This window comes from Melanostigma gelatinosum, assembly GCF_949748355.1.
Source record: "Melanostigma gelatinosum genome assembly, chromosome: 13".
NCBI classification, from domain to species: Eukaryota; Metazoa; Chordata; class Actinopteri; order Perciformes; family Zoarcidae; genus Melanostigma; species Melanostigma gelatinosum.
The window spans coordinates 26,326,130-26,343,317 of NC_136646.1; the positions used below are offsets into that span (position 1 = coordinate 26,326,130).

General features: G+C 41.5%; 2 protein-coding genes across 6 annotated transcripts in view; both read right to left on the reverse strand.

The window, feature by feature from the left end:
- cdc27 (cell division cycle 27) overlaps window positions 1–196 on the reverse strand; it is an 18,751-nt gene extending 18,555 nt beyond the window's left edge. For both annotated transcript variants that reach the window (XM_079281350.1, XM_079281349.1), the window contains exon 1: window positions 69–196. In XM_079281350.1, the coding sequence (XP_079137476.1) occupies window positions 69–95 (27 nt within the window). In that variant the 5' untranslated portion in view covers window positions 96–196. The remainder of the gene's footprint in view (window positions 1–68) is intronic.
- A 6,219-nt stretch (window positions 197–6,415) lies between these two features.
- Window positions 6,416–17,188, reverse strand: part of scn4ab (sodium channel, voltage-gated, type IV, alpha, b) — a 41,960-nt gene continuing 31,187 nt past the window's right edge. For all 4 annotated transcript variants that reach the window (XM_079282132.1, XM_079282131.1, XM_079282130.1 and 1 more), the window contains 14 exons: window positions 16,914–17,158; window positions 15,288–15,390; window positions 14,656–14,810; window positions 13,244–13,417; window positions 12,493–12,615; window positions 11,955–12,239; window positions 10,600–10,653; window positions 10,061–10,198; window positions 9,872–9,976; window positions 9,495–9,765; window positions 8,639–9,260; window positions 8,419–8,563; window positions 8,238–8,315; window positions 6,416–8,124 (listed from right to left, as the gene is read on the reverse strand). In XM_079282132.1, the coding sequence (XP_079138258.1) occupies window positions 7,780–8,124; window positions 8,238–8,315; window positions 8,419–8,563; window positions 8,639–9,260; window positions 9,495–9,765; window positions 9,872–9,976; window positions 10,061–10,198; window positions 10,600–10,653; window positions 11,955–12,239; window positions 12,493–12,615; window positions 13,244–13,417; window positions 14,656–14,810; window positions 15,288–15,390; window positions 16,914–17,158 (2,843 nt within the window). In that variant the 3' untranslated portion in view covers window positions 6,416–7,779. The remainder of the gene's footprint in view (window positions 8,125–8,237; window positions 8,316–8,418; window positions 8,564–8,638; window positions 9,261–9,494; window positions 9,766–9,871; window positions 9,977–10,060; window positions 10,199–10,599; window positions 10,654–11,954; window positions 12,240–12,492; window positions 12,616–13,243; window positions 13,418–14,655; window positions 14,811–15,287; window positions 15,391–16,913; window positions 17,159–17,188) is intronic.

The window sequence follows — 17,188 nt, forward strand, 5'->3', positions numbered from 1 at the left end:
AGAAGAGCACGAGCTCCATAAACACTCGGCTCCACGCTCGTGACAACCAGGTACAGGTGTGTGTTTACCTGCACAGGTTCCTGCAGCACCGTCATTCCGTCTGTCTGCTCTTCTTCGTCTGTTTCCCCTCTTTTCTCCTCTTCCCTTTCTTCACTTTGCTCTCCAGGAGGAGCTGCGGCCGAAGATTCGAACTCACCGACCGTTAACAGCCGAACGCAACCGAAGGATGCCGAGGCTGAGATGAACGAGTGTCAAACGGAGACAGCCGAAGCTGCAGATGCGCCCCCTGCTGGTGAAATCAGGTGTAAGATAAAATATGACATGGAGGAGCCGATCTGATCTTCTTCTGTCGGGTTAGTGTTACTCAGCGTAGTCTTACCTGGTTCCTATAGTGTGTCCTGTAATGTTTCATATCAATGTTTCCTATAATGTTTCCTACCAATGTTTACTCTCAATGTTTCCTACCAATGTTTACTCCCAATGTTCCCTATAATGTTTCCTGTAAAGTTTCCTGTAATGTTTCCTATCGTGTTTCCTCCCAATGTTTCCTACCAATGTTTACTCTCAATGCTTCAGTAGTCGGAGCGGAGGACCTATTGTTATTCTAATGTTTATTATTCTTCACCATGACAAATTAAGGTGTTTTTGAGAGGCTAGAAATGCTCGAAACATAAGCAAACTTGGCATACACATTTAAAGCCCAAAATGTAGTTATATAATATGATTTTATTGGTTCAGAGTGGCAAATCGGTTGAATAGCGCCCCCTACAAAATTTCGACGAAGCAGCTCTCGCTGTACGTTTCACATAGATTTACAAATTTTGGTAGGCACATGTATCACATGTGGACTTAAAATAAAGTCTCTTGGGTCCATGCTATAAACCCAACCGGAAGTCAGCCATTTTCAATTTTGTATGAATTTCTCGTGTTATTTTTACATTTCCAGGTGCTGTACTATGAACTCCTCCTAGGGAATTAATCCGATCAGCTTAGAATTTGGTCAGAACAATCTAAAGGCCTTAGCGATTAAAAGTTACTAAAAGCTGGAGGATGCTAGCTCAGGTGATATGAAAGGATACTAGCTCTGGTGCTTTGGAGGATGCTAGCTGTGGTGCTATGGAGGATGCTAGCTCAGGTGATATGAAAGGATGCTAGCTCTGGTGCTTTGGAGGATGCTAGCTCTGGTGCTATGGAGGATACTAGCCCTGGTGATATGGAGGATACTAGCTCTGGTGATATGGAGGATGCTAGCTCTGGTGCTATGTAGGATACTAGCTCTGTTGCTATGGAGGATACTAGCTCTGGTGCTATGTAGGATACTAGCTCTGTTGCTATGGAGGATACTAGCTCTGGTGCTATGTAGGATGCTAGCTCTGTTGCTATGGAGGATACTAGCTCTGGTGCTATGGAGGATACTTTCTCTGGTGCTATGGAGGATACTAGCTCTGGTACTTTGGAGGATGCTAGCTGTGGTGCTATGGAGGATACTGGCTCTGGTGTTGTGAAAGGATGCTAGCTCTGGTGATATGGAGGATGCTAGCTCTGTTGCTATGGAGGATACTAGCTCTGGTGCTATGGAGGATACTTTCTCTGGTGCTATGGAGGATACTAGCTCTGGTACTTTGGAGGATGCTAGCTGTGGTGCTATGGAGGATACTGGCTCTGGTGTTGTGAAAGGATGCTAGCTCTGGTGATATGGAGGATGCTAGCTCTGGTGCTATGGAGGATACTAGCTCTGGTGCTATGGAGGATGCTAGCTCATGTGTTGTGAAAGGATGCTAGCTCTGGTGCTATGGAGGATGCTAGCTCTGGTGATATGAAAGGATGCTAGCTCTGGTGCTTTGGAGCATGCTAGCTCTGGTGTTATGGAGGATGCTAGCTCTGGTGCTATTAATATTACCTAATAATTCATGCTTATTACAGGGACCTTAATGTTTTTACTGGTGTTTTGTCATGAGGAGGAACTGTTCCCTCTTTATCATGAGGAAAAACAACCACATAAACCTGAAGACACATGAAAAAGATACCGTGAACATCAGTGAGTTTACGAATCATCGACATGCATCTGAATGCAACAAAACACTTTATTTCACATGCTGACGGTATGACATCACTTCCTGTTTACAACTGTCATTATAATAACATCAGAAAACATTTCATCATCAGCACAGAGACACTCAATCTGCATCAACAAACCACTGAACTGAGGCCAACACTAATGCTAATGCTAACACTTGTTAACAGAGTGATATGACATGGAGGCTGAGCTACAAAAAACAGGATTACATTATCCACAAGGGGCGTGGCCTCACAGTAGAGAGGCGGGGCTACAGGGTGCAGTTGGCTTCTGGAGAGAGTCGACATTTAGCCACCGTCAGGTAGGTCTCCACCTGTAAACACACACTTCATCTTTATTACATCATTATGACATCATTATCATCATCCTTACAGCATCATGACATCATCATGACATCATCATCATCATGACACCAAACCTCCCCTCTTCCTCACTTTGTGCATGTCTTTCTTGAAACAGGCCAGTAGTTCGTAGGTTCTTCTCAGCGACTCGTCGGCTCCCAGACTTTGATAGTAGTTTCCATAAGGAGCCAGCTGGAGGGCGGAGTTATCAGGAAAGAGCTCTGCTCCGTCCTGATTGGCCTGCAGGGTCAGGTGGTTAGTCATACTGGTACACTGTTTTCATTCGATTTGTGTTCACGATATCATTTATGTGTGTTCTTACCTTTATCAGCAGCAGGATTCCCGTCTTCAGTTCGGACAGTTTGGGGGAAATCTGGATTCTAGGAGCAGAACCTCCAGACAGGGAAAGACTGGGAAACTCCCAAGACTCAACCAATCGATAGGAGATGGATAACAGCTTCAACACCTAGAACCAATCAGATGATAGGAGATAGATAACAGCTCCAAAAGGGAATCAATGTTAAAATAAACAACTTCTCAGCAGAGATAAACATGTTTAAAGTTTGGTTGAAAAATGGCTCGCAAATATCTACGTTCATGACAACTGCTTAAATTAAGTCTTACAGTCTGACACAAGTATAGTGCAGTATTGTGTAGTAGTATAGTGCAGTATTAGTGCAGTATTGTGTAGCATAGTCCAGTTTAGTGTAGTATAGTATAGTGCAGTATATTGTTGTATCGTGCAGCATAGTGTAGTGCAGTACAGTGTACTATAGTATAGTGCATTATAGTGTAGTATTGTGCAGTATAGTGTAGTATATTATAGTATAGTGTAGTAGTGATAGTACTCTCACAGAGCTGCGTTGGGTCTCATGCTTGTCTATTGGGGTGATGATGTAATCAGAGTTGCAGAAATCTTGCAGGAAGATTTTGTTGAGTTGACGTTGCTCCTCGGTTTGCAGAGAACTCTCCTAACAAACACAAATACACCCAGTAATACACCCAGTAAAACACCCAGTAATACACCCAGTAAAACACCCAGTAATACACCCAGTAATATACCCAGTAATACACCCAGTAATACACCCAGTAATACACCCAGTAAAACACCCAGTAATACTCCCGGTAATACGCCCGGTAAAACGCCCAGTAATACACCCAGTAATACACCCAGTAATACACCCAGTAAAACACCCAGTAATACTCCCGGTAATACGCCCGGTAAAACGCCCGGTAATACGCACGGTAATACGCCCGGTAATACGCCCGGTAATACGCCCGGTAATACGCCCGGTAATACGCACGGTAATGCGCCCGGTAATACGCACAGTAACACATGCACTGATGGTTCATATTTCCGTCTCTGTTGAGCTGCTGTTGACTTACAAAGTCAGAGAAGAGTCTCTGAGCGAGCAGGTGGAGGTGTTGAACTCTGCCGACAGCGATGGCGAACAGACGGCCGTCTGTGATTGGCTGAGAGGAGACGCCAAGACACACCACCGACAGCAGGAGGACAACTGAGAGACAGACAGGTAAGAGACAGACAGGTGAGAATAAAAGAAAATGAGTTCTGTCTCAACAGCTCTATTCACACCACTGATCTTCATGTCTTACCTCGGTCCATGGCTGGTCTGGGATCAGTTCTGGTTCAGGTTCTCTAAATTTGATCTAAGGTCAGTTTTGTCTGTGTTCTGATGTTTTCAGCTCAGAGTTTAGTGGTTTTATAGAAGAAAACTTGATGATTATATTCATCAACAGAAACATGAAACGAACAAACAGCACTGTGTGTGTGTGTGTATGTGTGCGTGTTGACCTCTAATAACATTAACGCCCGAATAATATTTATTGAACATGAAAAACTGGGTGGTGACGTTCAATTGATTTTAAAGTGAAAATATTTCAATATGAAGAAAAAGTCGAAGTGACGTTACAAGGAAACTAAATAATAATCATAAGTATTATTATTATCATTATAATAATAATAATTACAATATTCTTTATATTATTAGTATTATATATTTTATTAATGGAAATCAAGATGTTTTTTTAAGGGTTAGGTCAAAAAGAGGCCGAAATGATCGTGGAGCTACCAGAAAACAACTGTTCACATACTGGTTCTGTTTCTGAAATAATGTTTAAAAAAAGAAGAAACGTCCCTGAAAATGAAACAGCAGTTGCTACTGAGAGTAATACCTGCAGTACTGAGAGTAATACCTGCAGTACTGAGAGTAATACCTGCAGTACTGACAGCAGTACTGAGAGTAATCCCTGCAGTACTGAGAGTAATACCTGAAGGACTGAGAGTAATACCTGCAGTACTGAGAGCAGTACTGAGAGTAATCCCTGCAGTACTGAGAGCAGTACTGAGAGTAATCCCTGCAGTACTGAGAGTAATACCTGAAGGACTGAGAGTAATACCTGAAGGACTGAGAGTAATACCTGCAGTACTGAGAGTAATACCTGCAGTACTGAGAGTAATACCTGCAGTACTGAGAGCAGTACTGAGAGTAATCCCTGCAGTACTGAGAGTAATACCTGAAGGACTGAGAGTAATACCTGAAGGACTGAGAGTAATACCTGCAGTACTGAGAGTAATACCTGCAGTACTGAGAGTAATACCTGCAGGACTGAGAGTAATACCTGAAGGACTGAGAGTAATACCTGAAGGACTGAGAGTAATACCTGCAGTACTGAGAGTAATACCTGCAGTACTGAGAGTAATACCTGCAGGACTGAGAGTAATACCTGAAGGACTGAGAGTAATACCTGCAGTACTGAGAGTAATACCTGCAGTACTGAGAGTAATACCTTCAGGACTGAGAGTAATACCTGAAGGACTGAGAGTAATACCTGCAGTATTGAGAGTAATACCTGAAGGACAGAGTAATACCTGCAGTACTGAGTAATACCTGCAGGACTGAGAGTAATACCTGCAGTACTGAGAGTAATACCTGAAGAACTGAGAGTAATACCTGCAGTACTGAGAGTAATACCTGCAGTACTGAGAGTAATACCTGAAGGACTGAGAGTAATACCTGCAGTACTGAGAGTAATACCTGAAGGACTGAGAGTAATACCTGCAGTACTGAGAGTAATACCTGAAGGACTGAGAGTAATACCTGCAGTACTGAGAGTAATACCTGAAGGACTGAGAGTAATACCTGAAGGACTGAGAGTAATACCTGCAGTACTGAGAGTAATACCTGCAGGACTGAGAGTAATACCTGCAGTACTGAGAGTAATACCTGGAGGACATTAGAGTACTGGAGACATCAATAAATGTAGGTAAAGTACAATAGAGTACATTAGAAATCAGATGAAATTGATAAAGTACAATGGAGTACAGTAGAGTACAGTAGAGATCAGTAGAGTACAATAGAGATTGTGTTATTTAAGAGGAATCATTTCAGTATTATATTTATTATACGTTCTTTATCTCGGCTGATTCACAGAAACTAGTTGCTGATGTAAACATTTAAAAATGTTCTGTTCTTTCAGAAAACAAAGTCAGATGTTTGATGTTTTTGTCCTCAGAGATGTGAATTTATTCACAGGTGTCACTGATCTGAGGTCAGACATTCAGCAGAGAGGAGTGACATCACACTGGAAACTGAGTTTATTCAACGCTCCGTGAAACTGATCCGACCAGAGAGAGTTCAGCTCAGATACATGAAACAGGAGCAGTGACACAACAAAGATAACAGTTTCATCTTGTTATCCTCGTTCACGAACAGCTCGTTAAATAACAGCTCGTTAACAGACAGCTCGTTACCTAACAGCTTGTTGATAAACAGCTTGTTGATAAACAGCTTGTTGATAAACAGCTCGTTGATAAACAGCTCGTTAACAAACAGCTCGTTAAGATCAGTTGACAAGCAGTTAACTTAATGTTTAGGTATTAAAGTGTACAGGTATAAAAGTGTTTTGTTATAAAGCTGTGCAGGCTCAAACATTCAGAATCGACCAATCATCAGGATGATGACAACACACCCAACCATTAAGTTTAGTTGTTTTATTAACAACAAGCCACAGTTTGACAGTTAGTCTCCAATTGAATTATTTAAAGAAAGAAAAGATGGACAAAGATTACTGCACAGATTAATACAAATAAATAATACTGTTATAATAAACACTGAAATTCCACAAATAATAAAACAATACATGAAAGAATAAAGAAATAAAAAATATCAAAGTAAAGAAAGAAAGACAACAGAAAAGAAGGCTGCAGATTAATTTGATCATTAATGGTCAATATTTATTATTTCAACATTTCTCAACGTACGTCCTTGATCTGATACAAAGTAGCGATCTGATACAAAATATCGAACTGATACAAAGTATTGATCTGATACCAGTGCATCATAATTCATCTCTATGTAACAACTGCATTCATTCAAGATTCTGACCAAAAACTACATTTTAAAAGATTAAATTTGAACACATGATAATAACGTTATTAACGCTCGCCCAATCCTCAATTTTACTAAATGGACTTTGAATGCCTCATAATGTAACTCAATGGAACCCCCATTAACAGCTGTTAGCTTCGTTATTTAGCCAATCAGGACTGTGCTGCTAGCAGCTAACGGCTAACGCTAATTGGCTCTTCTCCCGATTTCAACACAGATCTGTTGTTCACAATGCAGCATTATAAAGTAAACAAAAGCTTGCAGGTCTGTATTTCCTGCAGCAGAGACGTCATAGACAACAGTTACATGACGTCATCGTCATAAGGAAGTACTTCTGTCTTCACAGTCACGTCCGTGTATGGCGGGGGCCTCACTTACTGATCTTTCACAGTTTTATTTCAGACTGCAGCAGAAGGTTCACAAAATGTAGCTTGATTCTGAAAATGTAGATACACTCGACACTACTGCCAACTTTATTTCTTGCACTTTATTTCTACTATATTATACTATATTATGATGTATTTCAGATGATTAACGGATCATCTTTGATCTAATTTGTTTGTTATATTATGATGAAGTACATGTTAAGCTAATAATTATATTTTAAAGACCATATTTCAGTTACCTTTAATGGAAATAATTTGGCATGATTTGAAGGCTGACTTTATGATTTGAACAAGATGTTGTAATCTCTTTCTTTCTTTGTGTAGAACCATAGCAATCACCTTCCAATAACTTCTTGGCTAAATAAACGGCACAAGTGATTGTAACCTTGTTTCCTGGTGGTGTGTGGCTCCAGTTTGAACATTAAATCCGTAACAAACACAGTGATACAATATTTGGTGAGGAGCCATCTATTGTTCAGGATCCGTCATCAGTTTTTATCGGAGCCAACAGAGAGATTAGTCCACTGTTCCTCCAACGAAGGAAAACAGGAGACACGTGATAAACATCAGACAATAGACTCCCTCAGGTTCTCATCCAGCAGGACGTTGGAGGTGTTGAGAGGAGGAGCAGCGTGGAGTAGAAAGTCTCTCTGAAGCTCCACCCGGGTGGGTGAGACAGGCTCCTCTGTGTCCTCGCTGTCTCCGTACAGCTGACTGATGCGTTTACAGAGAAGTCCTTCTGTCTCAGGTGACAGCTCGTCTTGCCGTCCCTCCGTCTTCTCTCTGTATTTGTAGGAGGCCAATCTGACCGTCCGCTTTAGGAGGTGTTTCCTGTACACTCTCTGGATCACCGTCGCCGCCACCTCTTCCTGTTTCCTCCGCAGAGTGCTGCTGATTGGTTCATACGACACCTGTAGGTAACAATGGTTATCTGTGACTTCAGTATACTTTGATAAAGGAAACAATATCCGTCCCTTTTAGAATATGACAATCGTTCAAACTGTCCAAATTAACAGAGTGAAACCTTGGAGGGATTGTTGGCCGTGAACTTCTCCTCCATGCTGGCTTTGAGAGCATCCATCTCTCCTGAATCACCCAAAACCTACACGCATATAATACCAATAATGTGATTTAATATAACACATCCAACGAGACAAAACATGAAATAATGTAACATGACGTAACATGTGAGCAGGTCATCGTACCTGTGCAGTGAGAGCCAGCAGGATGTCCAAACAGTGGATCTTGTCTCCAGGAACCAGAGGCAAATCCATGTGGATCAGTTTGATGGTGTTTGGTTTGGAGATCCTCAGAGGATCCTTCAGAGTGTCGCAGAAATCTGACAGCTTACTGTGGAACACAGGAGAGTCTATCAGAGCTCCGTAGAGTCCGATTAGGATCCATCACTACCAGTTGAAGACTCACCTGTACTGAATGAATTGAGAAGCATCGGGGTCAAACTTCTCCCAGGTTTCATAGAACATCTCAAAGTCGTCTTCACACAGCGGGTCAGCGCTCTCCTCTGTAGCCACGTTGAAGTTCTCCAGGATGATGGCGATGTACATGTTGACCACCACCAGAAAGGACATGATGATGTAGGTGGTGAAGAAGACGATGCCCAATGCCGGGCTGCCACAGTCCCCCCTCACCATGGATCCGGGGTTCTCTCTGTCGGGGTCGCAGTCCGGTGGCGTGTTCATGATGGGGTTCAGCAGACCGTCCCATCCGGCTGACGTGGTGATCATAAACAAACAGATCATGCTGTTCCCAAATGTCTCAAAGTTAAACATGTCATCGACCATGGCCTCCTTCCTCACGTACGCAAAGTTAGACATGCCGAAGATGGAGAATATAAACATGATGAGGAAGAGGAGGAGGCCGATGTTGAAGAGGGCAGGAAGTGACATCATCAAGGCGAACAGCAGCGTCCGGATCCCCTTGGCTCCACGAATGAGACGAAGGACTCGGCCGATTCTAGCCAATCGGATTACACGGAAGAGCGTGGGAGAAACAAAATATTTCTCAATGATGTCAGCAAGGAGGAGGCCTGAAGGGAACGAAGTAAGGAAACAAGACAAAATGTTTTTCTTCTGGGTTAAAGAGAACATGGTCGCTTCATCTCTGATCATATTTAATACCCAATAAATTACACCAAAACTTTAAGACATTTGAAGACATTTGTTGGCCTTAACTGTAAATAGAAGACACTTCGAGACAGCAATGAATGATGACATCACGTGATGAAACAATGACATCACCAGACACCATTTCACTGACTCACCTACAATAGACAGGATAACGACAACAAAGTCAAAGATGTTCCAGCCGACAGCGAAGTAGTGCTGCCGCAGAGCGATCATCTTCAGAGAGCACTCCGTGGTGAAGACCACGATGAAGACCAGGTTGACCCAGTACAGGATCATCTCTTTGTCCTCGCTCTGCTCGTCCGTCTCCACCATCATGGTCACCATGTTGAGGCAGATTAACACCATGATGAAGATGTCGAAGAGCTGAGTCGTCACCAGGTCAAAAACCAGAGCCTGGAACTTGTTCTGGTGAGACGGAGAGACGAGAAACAGAAGACGGACTGAAAGCTTTTCACACCTGGATTTAACGAAGTCTGGAAGGAAGGACCTGGAAGGAAGGACCTGGACTGACCTCCGGCCGTGGAACTGGTTTCTGAGGTTTCTTAGAGCCCAGTTTCTTCATGGCATTGTAATATTTCTTCTGCTCCTCTGTCATGAAAAGATCTGTTCCTCCCAAGTAAAGACAACAGAACAGAGGAACAGATTAATGTCTGTTATCAGACATCAGAGTTTAAAATAAGGTCAGTGAGTAGAAACATATCTTTGATTTCTGCTGGTTGAAGTTGTCGATGATGACTCCAATGAAGAGGTTCAGGGTGAAGAAGGAGCCGAATATGATGAAGATGACAAAGTAGAGGTACATGTACAAATTGGCCTCGTACAGCGGCTGGAACTCCACCTACACAAGGTATAGTAATCATGGTAACCATGGTAACTGGAGTCAAGTCACTATGAAGCTGGTTTTGTTCCTTTACCTGTTATACCAGCATCTACACCACTAAAGTACCTGTTAGTACTAGTACCAGCATCTGTACCACTAAAGTACCTGTTAGTACTAATACCGGTACTAGCACTCGTAGTACCGGGTTCAGTATTAGTACTTTTATCACTATCATTAGGAGTACCTGCTATTATCAGTATTAGTACCGGTATCAGTATAAGTACTTGTTCACATATCAGCGTCAGGTCCAGTATTAGTATCAGTACTATAATTAGTATCAGTGCCAGGTCCAGTATTAGTATCAGTACTAGTACTAGTGTAGGAGTGTACATAGTAAAACTACTGGACAGTGCACTGACGTCTCTGGAGTCCACGGCTGCGTACATGATGTCCAGCCAGCCCTTAAATGTGGCCTGAAAGAGAAACATTGAGTTCAGCTTCAATCAGACATCTGGATGCAAAACATCTGGTCATCTGCAAACAGTGAAACTAGAAACAACCAGAAAACACCAGTGAACTCAAATTCAAACAGCTGTCATGACTATTATGAGTATGGATATGGCTGATTATTCTCATGCTATAAACTGTCATTGGGTTGTTGAGTATGGATATGACTGTGGTGTTATAGTGATTGTTCTATAAACTGTCACAGGGTTGATGGGTATGGATTAGGACTGCAACTAACGATTATTTTAATAATCGATTAATCGGGTGATTATTTTTTCGATTAATCGGATACAAAAAACAAAAAAGCATTAATTTCCAACCCTTTGTTTAAAAACAGAACTGATCTTCAGAAAGTGCACAAACAGGTTGCTCCTTGAACATCCCTGAGCTGTTAAAGTAATAATTAAAAAACAAAAAAAACAAATGGACCAACACAAAAAACATACACGTGAACAAATATGTATATTTTAGTTTAAAAGGGACCTGAGCTGTCAGAACAATAAATAATTTATAAAAAATAAAGAAAAATACAAATCAGAAAACTGAACAGGATTTGTTTGAACGTCAGAACTTGTTCTCTACACTCAGACTGAATCATCACGTGGTGCTCCCGTGCCATATCATGTCGCTTTTGCATATCTTGCAATGAACACACTTTTTCAATTTATTAAGTGTGAAATGCTCCCACACCTTGGACGACTTAGGTCGTACTGATTCCTCCGCCATGTTTCAGAACAACGTTACGGGTCCGCTGGTCTTTCCTCTGTTGTAAATTGTTTACTTTTATTGTGAAGAGCATGAAAACGGAAGTGATTTTACTGTGAAGAGACAGGAAGTAGCACGATACGTGCTTATTCACGACAACAATGATAACGATAAGTGAAAACCTAACGTACATGTCGGTCTGTTCACTGTAACAGTTGTTAAACTGCAGTTTTCAGGAAGTAAAGTGTTCCGTTCAAAACCAGACGTGTTTGGTCGTCAGTAGAAGCTCCACTTCACAACATCCTGCGCTCTGCTCCGCTCTGTTTTTTCCTTTTTTTTTTCTCAAACATCTCCGCGACTTATCGAGTGACATAATAATCGCGCGACACAACGAATCGATAATGAAATTTGATAATCGACAATGAAAACTATTGTAATAATCGATTATTATCGATTCGTTATGCAGCCCTAGTATGGATATGACTGCAATGTTAGAGTGATTATTCTATAAACTGTCACAGGGTTGATGGGTATGGATATGACTGTGATGTTAATGACTCACCACTTGCAGCAGCGACAGGTAGCCCATCCCCACATTGTCGTAGTTGACCTTTATGTTCTTCCAGCGGACCTCGGTGAAATTCGCCTTCATCAGAGCAAAACACTCAGTCCTGTTGTTGACGACTTCAGCAGGAAATGTCTCCTCAGACGTCTCATTGAAACAATAATAAAACTTTCCTGCAAACAGATTCACTCCCATGATGCTGAAGATCAGCCAGAAAATCAGACAAACCAGCAGCACGTTGAAGATGGACGGGATCGCTCCGACCAGGGCGTTCACCACTACCTACAGACAGACAGGTACAGGGAGATGGACATGTAGCCAGGTCAATACACTGATACAATAATAACCGTGATAAACATGTGGCGCTGCCTTCTATTGATGGGTTCAGGAATGCTGGACCAGTTGAAGCTTGGACAGGTTTTACTGGCTCAGACAGACAGAGTAAGGTAGATGGTTAACGCCCTCTGGTGACAGAGAGGTTACATATCGATAAACCTGTCTGTCTGTGTGTCAGTGTTTAAAATGCCTGCCTCACCCTCATGCCCTCAAAGCGAGACAGGGCCCTCAAGGGTCTCAGAGCTCTCAGAGTCCTCAGAGACTTGATGGCTCCCAGCTCAGAGTATCCTAGGATGTTTGCTGTCAGAGACACCAGAGACACCTGGAAGACAAGCACACCTGGTGATGACATTACACATCCAAACACCAGAGACCCGACGGAGACACCTTGTAATCTATAATAATAACAACAATAATAATGATAATAATAATAATGATATAATACTAATGATATAATAATAATAATATTAGTGGAGCCTGATCTTTATCTGCAACCGTGCACGAATCTGGCTTCAAACACAATTTTTTTAAAAGCCTTTTGAATGTTGATTTACAAATCAAATGTTAATTAACTTTATAAATGAAGCTTCGAACTATTCGGTTCAGTCCAACTTCATTTTGTGTTCACTGATCAGGATGCGTGATCAGGATGCGTTTAATGTTGCCGTGTCACTCTTTATACTACAGTATAAGTATAAAGTATACATATATATATATATATATATATATACATATATATATATATATGTAGTATAAAGTCGAGTGATGCGGATGCTTCTCATTGGTTCTTTCATACGATGATAAGTGCTGCATCATATCAGATGCCACAGACCTAGCGTTGGTCTTTGAACAGGTTATTACAGTGTTCCTCTCATCACTTCCCTGTTAGGTGAGTTCACTTAAGTATCATTACTGTTGCTATGGTTACCAGCAGGCATCACTGTTCTTACGTCTACGATGAGGAAGTCGAGCCAGCACCAGGCGTTGGTGAAGTAGGTCTTGAATCCGTAAGCGACCCACTTGAGGATCATCTCCACCACGAACACATAGGTGAACACCTGGTCCGCGAACTCGAGGACCGTCTTTATGACCCGCCGCTGCTCCAGGTAGACATCTTCAAATGCCTGTTCACACACAGACTAACGTTACCACATGGAGAGTCTACCCTGACCCACACGTCAGAACAGGAACTCCCCCAAAAACCCTTTAACGAGGATAAAAACGGAGAAACCTCAGAGATCATCAGAGGAGGATCTGAAGAGTGATAGATGTTTTATTTATACAAACTAAAGTCCTGAGTCATTGGTTGAAAGTGAGGAGATATGGAGATGAACCTTTGGACAACCATCTCAATATGTACAGCAAGTTCAGAAGTGTGATTTACTCCAACCTCAGTCTGGAGGTTCTTCTCAGGTCTTTGTATCCACTCTAGTCCTAAATCTAAGTAGAATCCGATATATTAAGTTCAACTCTAACTCAGAGCAGATAGTTTCAGAAGAGCTCTTCTAGTTTACAGGATTATCTCGTAAAGTCAGATAAATTTTCTTTATTCTATGATTAAGATCAATCTATTGAGCCAATCAGAGTCAGGGGCAGAATCACATGTAACAGTTAAAATGATGAAGCTGTAACAGTCTGAATGGAGACGGTAAAGATCAGCTAATCAATTCCACCGGAGATGAAGACGCAGAGACGAGAGAAACGGAAAGAAGAGCAAAGCAGATTCAAACTCTGCAGGAATGTGAGGTCACTGGAAAATAAGGTGGAAGAGCTGAAAGTCGCGAGAATCTTAAAGTGTAGCTTCCTGTGTTTTACCGAGTCGAGGCTCCACAAACAGATACCAGACTCAAAGGTGACCCACAGAGACCTGAGCAGGTGTCGAGGGCTTCACAACACTGCTCTTCTGATCTATTATCCAATTCTCACAATCTTATCACGCTGGCCCGGAGGATTGTACCCCGGCAGCTACAACAAACAAAAACAACAAAGATCATCGGCGATCAGCAATTCTGATCGAGACATCTGAATTTATGTTATTGTTTACTAAGTCATTATTATTCATCATGATAATACTTTTTATTAATGGTTAATAAAAAATGGAATGGGCTAATAAGGGTTAATACGGGTTAATAAGGGTTAAAGATATTCTCACCTGGGTAACATGTGGCGGCCATGTTAGTAGTCCTGTGGTCAGTTTATCAGCCTGCTAATGTTGTCTCCACAGGTTAGTACTCACACTGCATGCCTTTTTGAGAACCAATCAGATCAGACCTACACGGTCACGCGATCACATTAAACAGACATTATGGGGACATTATTATGTATAAATAAATAACCTATAAGAACGTATAAGAACATTTACCAGAGCTCCACTGCTCAGCAGGATAATGAAAATGATGAAGGACTCAAAGTAGTTGTGTTCTACGATGGAGAAACAGGTTCTCCTGATGTTAGACCACACCTTCCCTCTGCTCTGGGACGTGTCTATGTCCAGGAATGGACAGCGTCGATAACACTCTGAAACAAATCAGACAGTTATATAATAATGTGTAGAGACGGGATCAACATGTCACCTGCTGTCTTCTTCTTCTGTTAACCTGATGATATCTTTTCACTCTCTTCTTCTGTACATTCATATCCGGCTCTGACACACTGACCTACAACTTCATTTCTATTCATTTAAATTAAACTTAAATGCTAAATGTACATCTCTTCCTGTTTTTCATGAAAATAATCAAACATATTCTGGTTCTGGGGCTGTTACAGGAACGAACAGTTCATTTAAACACTTTGTCCTTGGTCACCACCGGCTGCGCTTCTTTGAGCTTCAACTTTGTTCAACTTCTTCCTGTTTTTGGCCGTATGGAACTTCTGGTGACTCGTAGTTCTCTTGAATACCAATGTTGAACACACTTATTGTAAGTCGCTTTAGATAAAAGCGTCTGCTAAATGACTATGATGTAATGTAATGTATGTGTGTGTGTGTTTTCGTACGGTCACTGAAGCAGTCCTCAGGTGTGTTGGCTTCGTGCTCTTCTTCGTCCTCAGGAGCTTCAGGAATTTTCTGTACGGTGCTGCAGACCGACGACTCCTCACACTGAACAAACACATCAGACATCATTGATATTCATGTTCATATCTCACAGACAGTCCAGCGCTAGTTTCATCTAATTAAGTTTCCTGATCTGGTCAAACTTGTACTGAATGCTGCCTCAGACTAAATGTATTTCATTCTCCAGAATCACCCACAGACTTGAGAATTTAACCTTTTTTTCACTCTTATTAACACCTGAATTCAGCTCTTTGACTTTTTGAACAGCAACTGGCTCTAAACGTCTCAACACTACATCCATCTCTCTTTAATAAACAGCTCACAGTATTCTCACCATGCACTCATCTCTCCTTTAGAACGGTCATGGGTTTCTCTTCACAATACTCACAGTATAAGAGTGTTGCGTTTCAATATGCCTCCTCCAACCTTCACCTTCTTCTAAATACCCTTCAACTTCATTAGAGTCGTCATTATACATGAAATTTGACCTCTGCATTGAACCCATCCCTAGCATGTTGTGAGCAGTGGGCTGCTGAGAGGTTCCCGGGGAGCGGTTAGGGGCTCAGTATCTTGCTCAGGGACACTTCGGCACAGGACTCATAGCAGCCGAGAGATATCTGGGTATCAAACTCTACATTTCACTCTCCTTTCAAACGCTAGTGTCCAAAGTCAGAGAAAGAATTGTTTTCATTGTCGATTATCGAATTTCATAATCGATTCGTTGTGTCGCGCGATTATTATGCCACTCAATGAGTCGCGGAGATGTTTGAGTCTAAAAATAAAAAAGATCTATCTATCTATCTATGGGTTGGAAATTCATCGATTAATCGAAAAAATAATCACCCGATTAATTGATTATTAAAATAATCGTTAGTTGCAGCCCTAGTTTCCTGTACTGAAATTGTGGCGACTTAATCTACAGATTTACCAGCAAAAGTCTCGTCAATAAACCGGACGTCATCTTACATCCAGCCATTTGCTTTAACTTTCATTCTCTAGACAACTGGCTGTCAGTTATTTAGAAGACTATCATTATCAAAACCCTCCATATCTCCGCTCACTGCTCAACATCTCCAACAGTAACCACAATTTATGTTCTAGTATCCTTCATATGGTCTTTACTAAAGTCTGTGATCGTCTCTTTCCTTTAATAACTCAGTGTAAGAAATAGTTTCTATATATACAGTCCACATCTCTAATGTGTGTATTGTGAAGTTTTAATGTTGTCTCATGTTGTTTTATTGCAATAGTTGTATTTATGTTCTCTTCTATTGCTGCTTCTTGGCCAGGTCGTCACTGTAAATGAGAATTGGTTCTCAATTGACTCACCTGGTTCAATAAAGGTTCAAAAAAATAATAATAATGAATATAATGCAAGCTGATATGTGGACTATTCACCTGTCGGGTCTCCCACTAACTGAAGGTTACATCAATATCTGTTTCTGAGTTTCATCTGAACTTGACACACTAGAGTTCAATAGAAAAGAATAAAGTAGAAAAGAATAGAGTAGAAAAGAATAGAGTAGAAAAAAATGAAATGAAATGAAATAAAATAGAATAATGTTCACATGGGACTGCGTTTCTTCCTCCTCATCTTCTTCTTCATCCTCTTCATCATCTTTGTCAGGCGTCTCAAAGTCGGACTCAGCCTCGGCGATCGGGACCCTCAGGCAGGGAACGTTGTCATAGTTGCTTGTCAGGTTGCCATGGTTACAGTCGAGGGACTTGACCTCTGACACCGGCTGGCTTGTAGTGACAATGGTCAAAGCTAAAATCTCCTTCGTCATCCTGTTGTCTTCTTCACTGTCGACCGCTATTGATGAAATTCACAAGCATGAAAAAT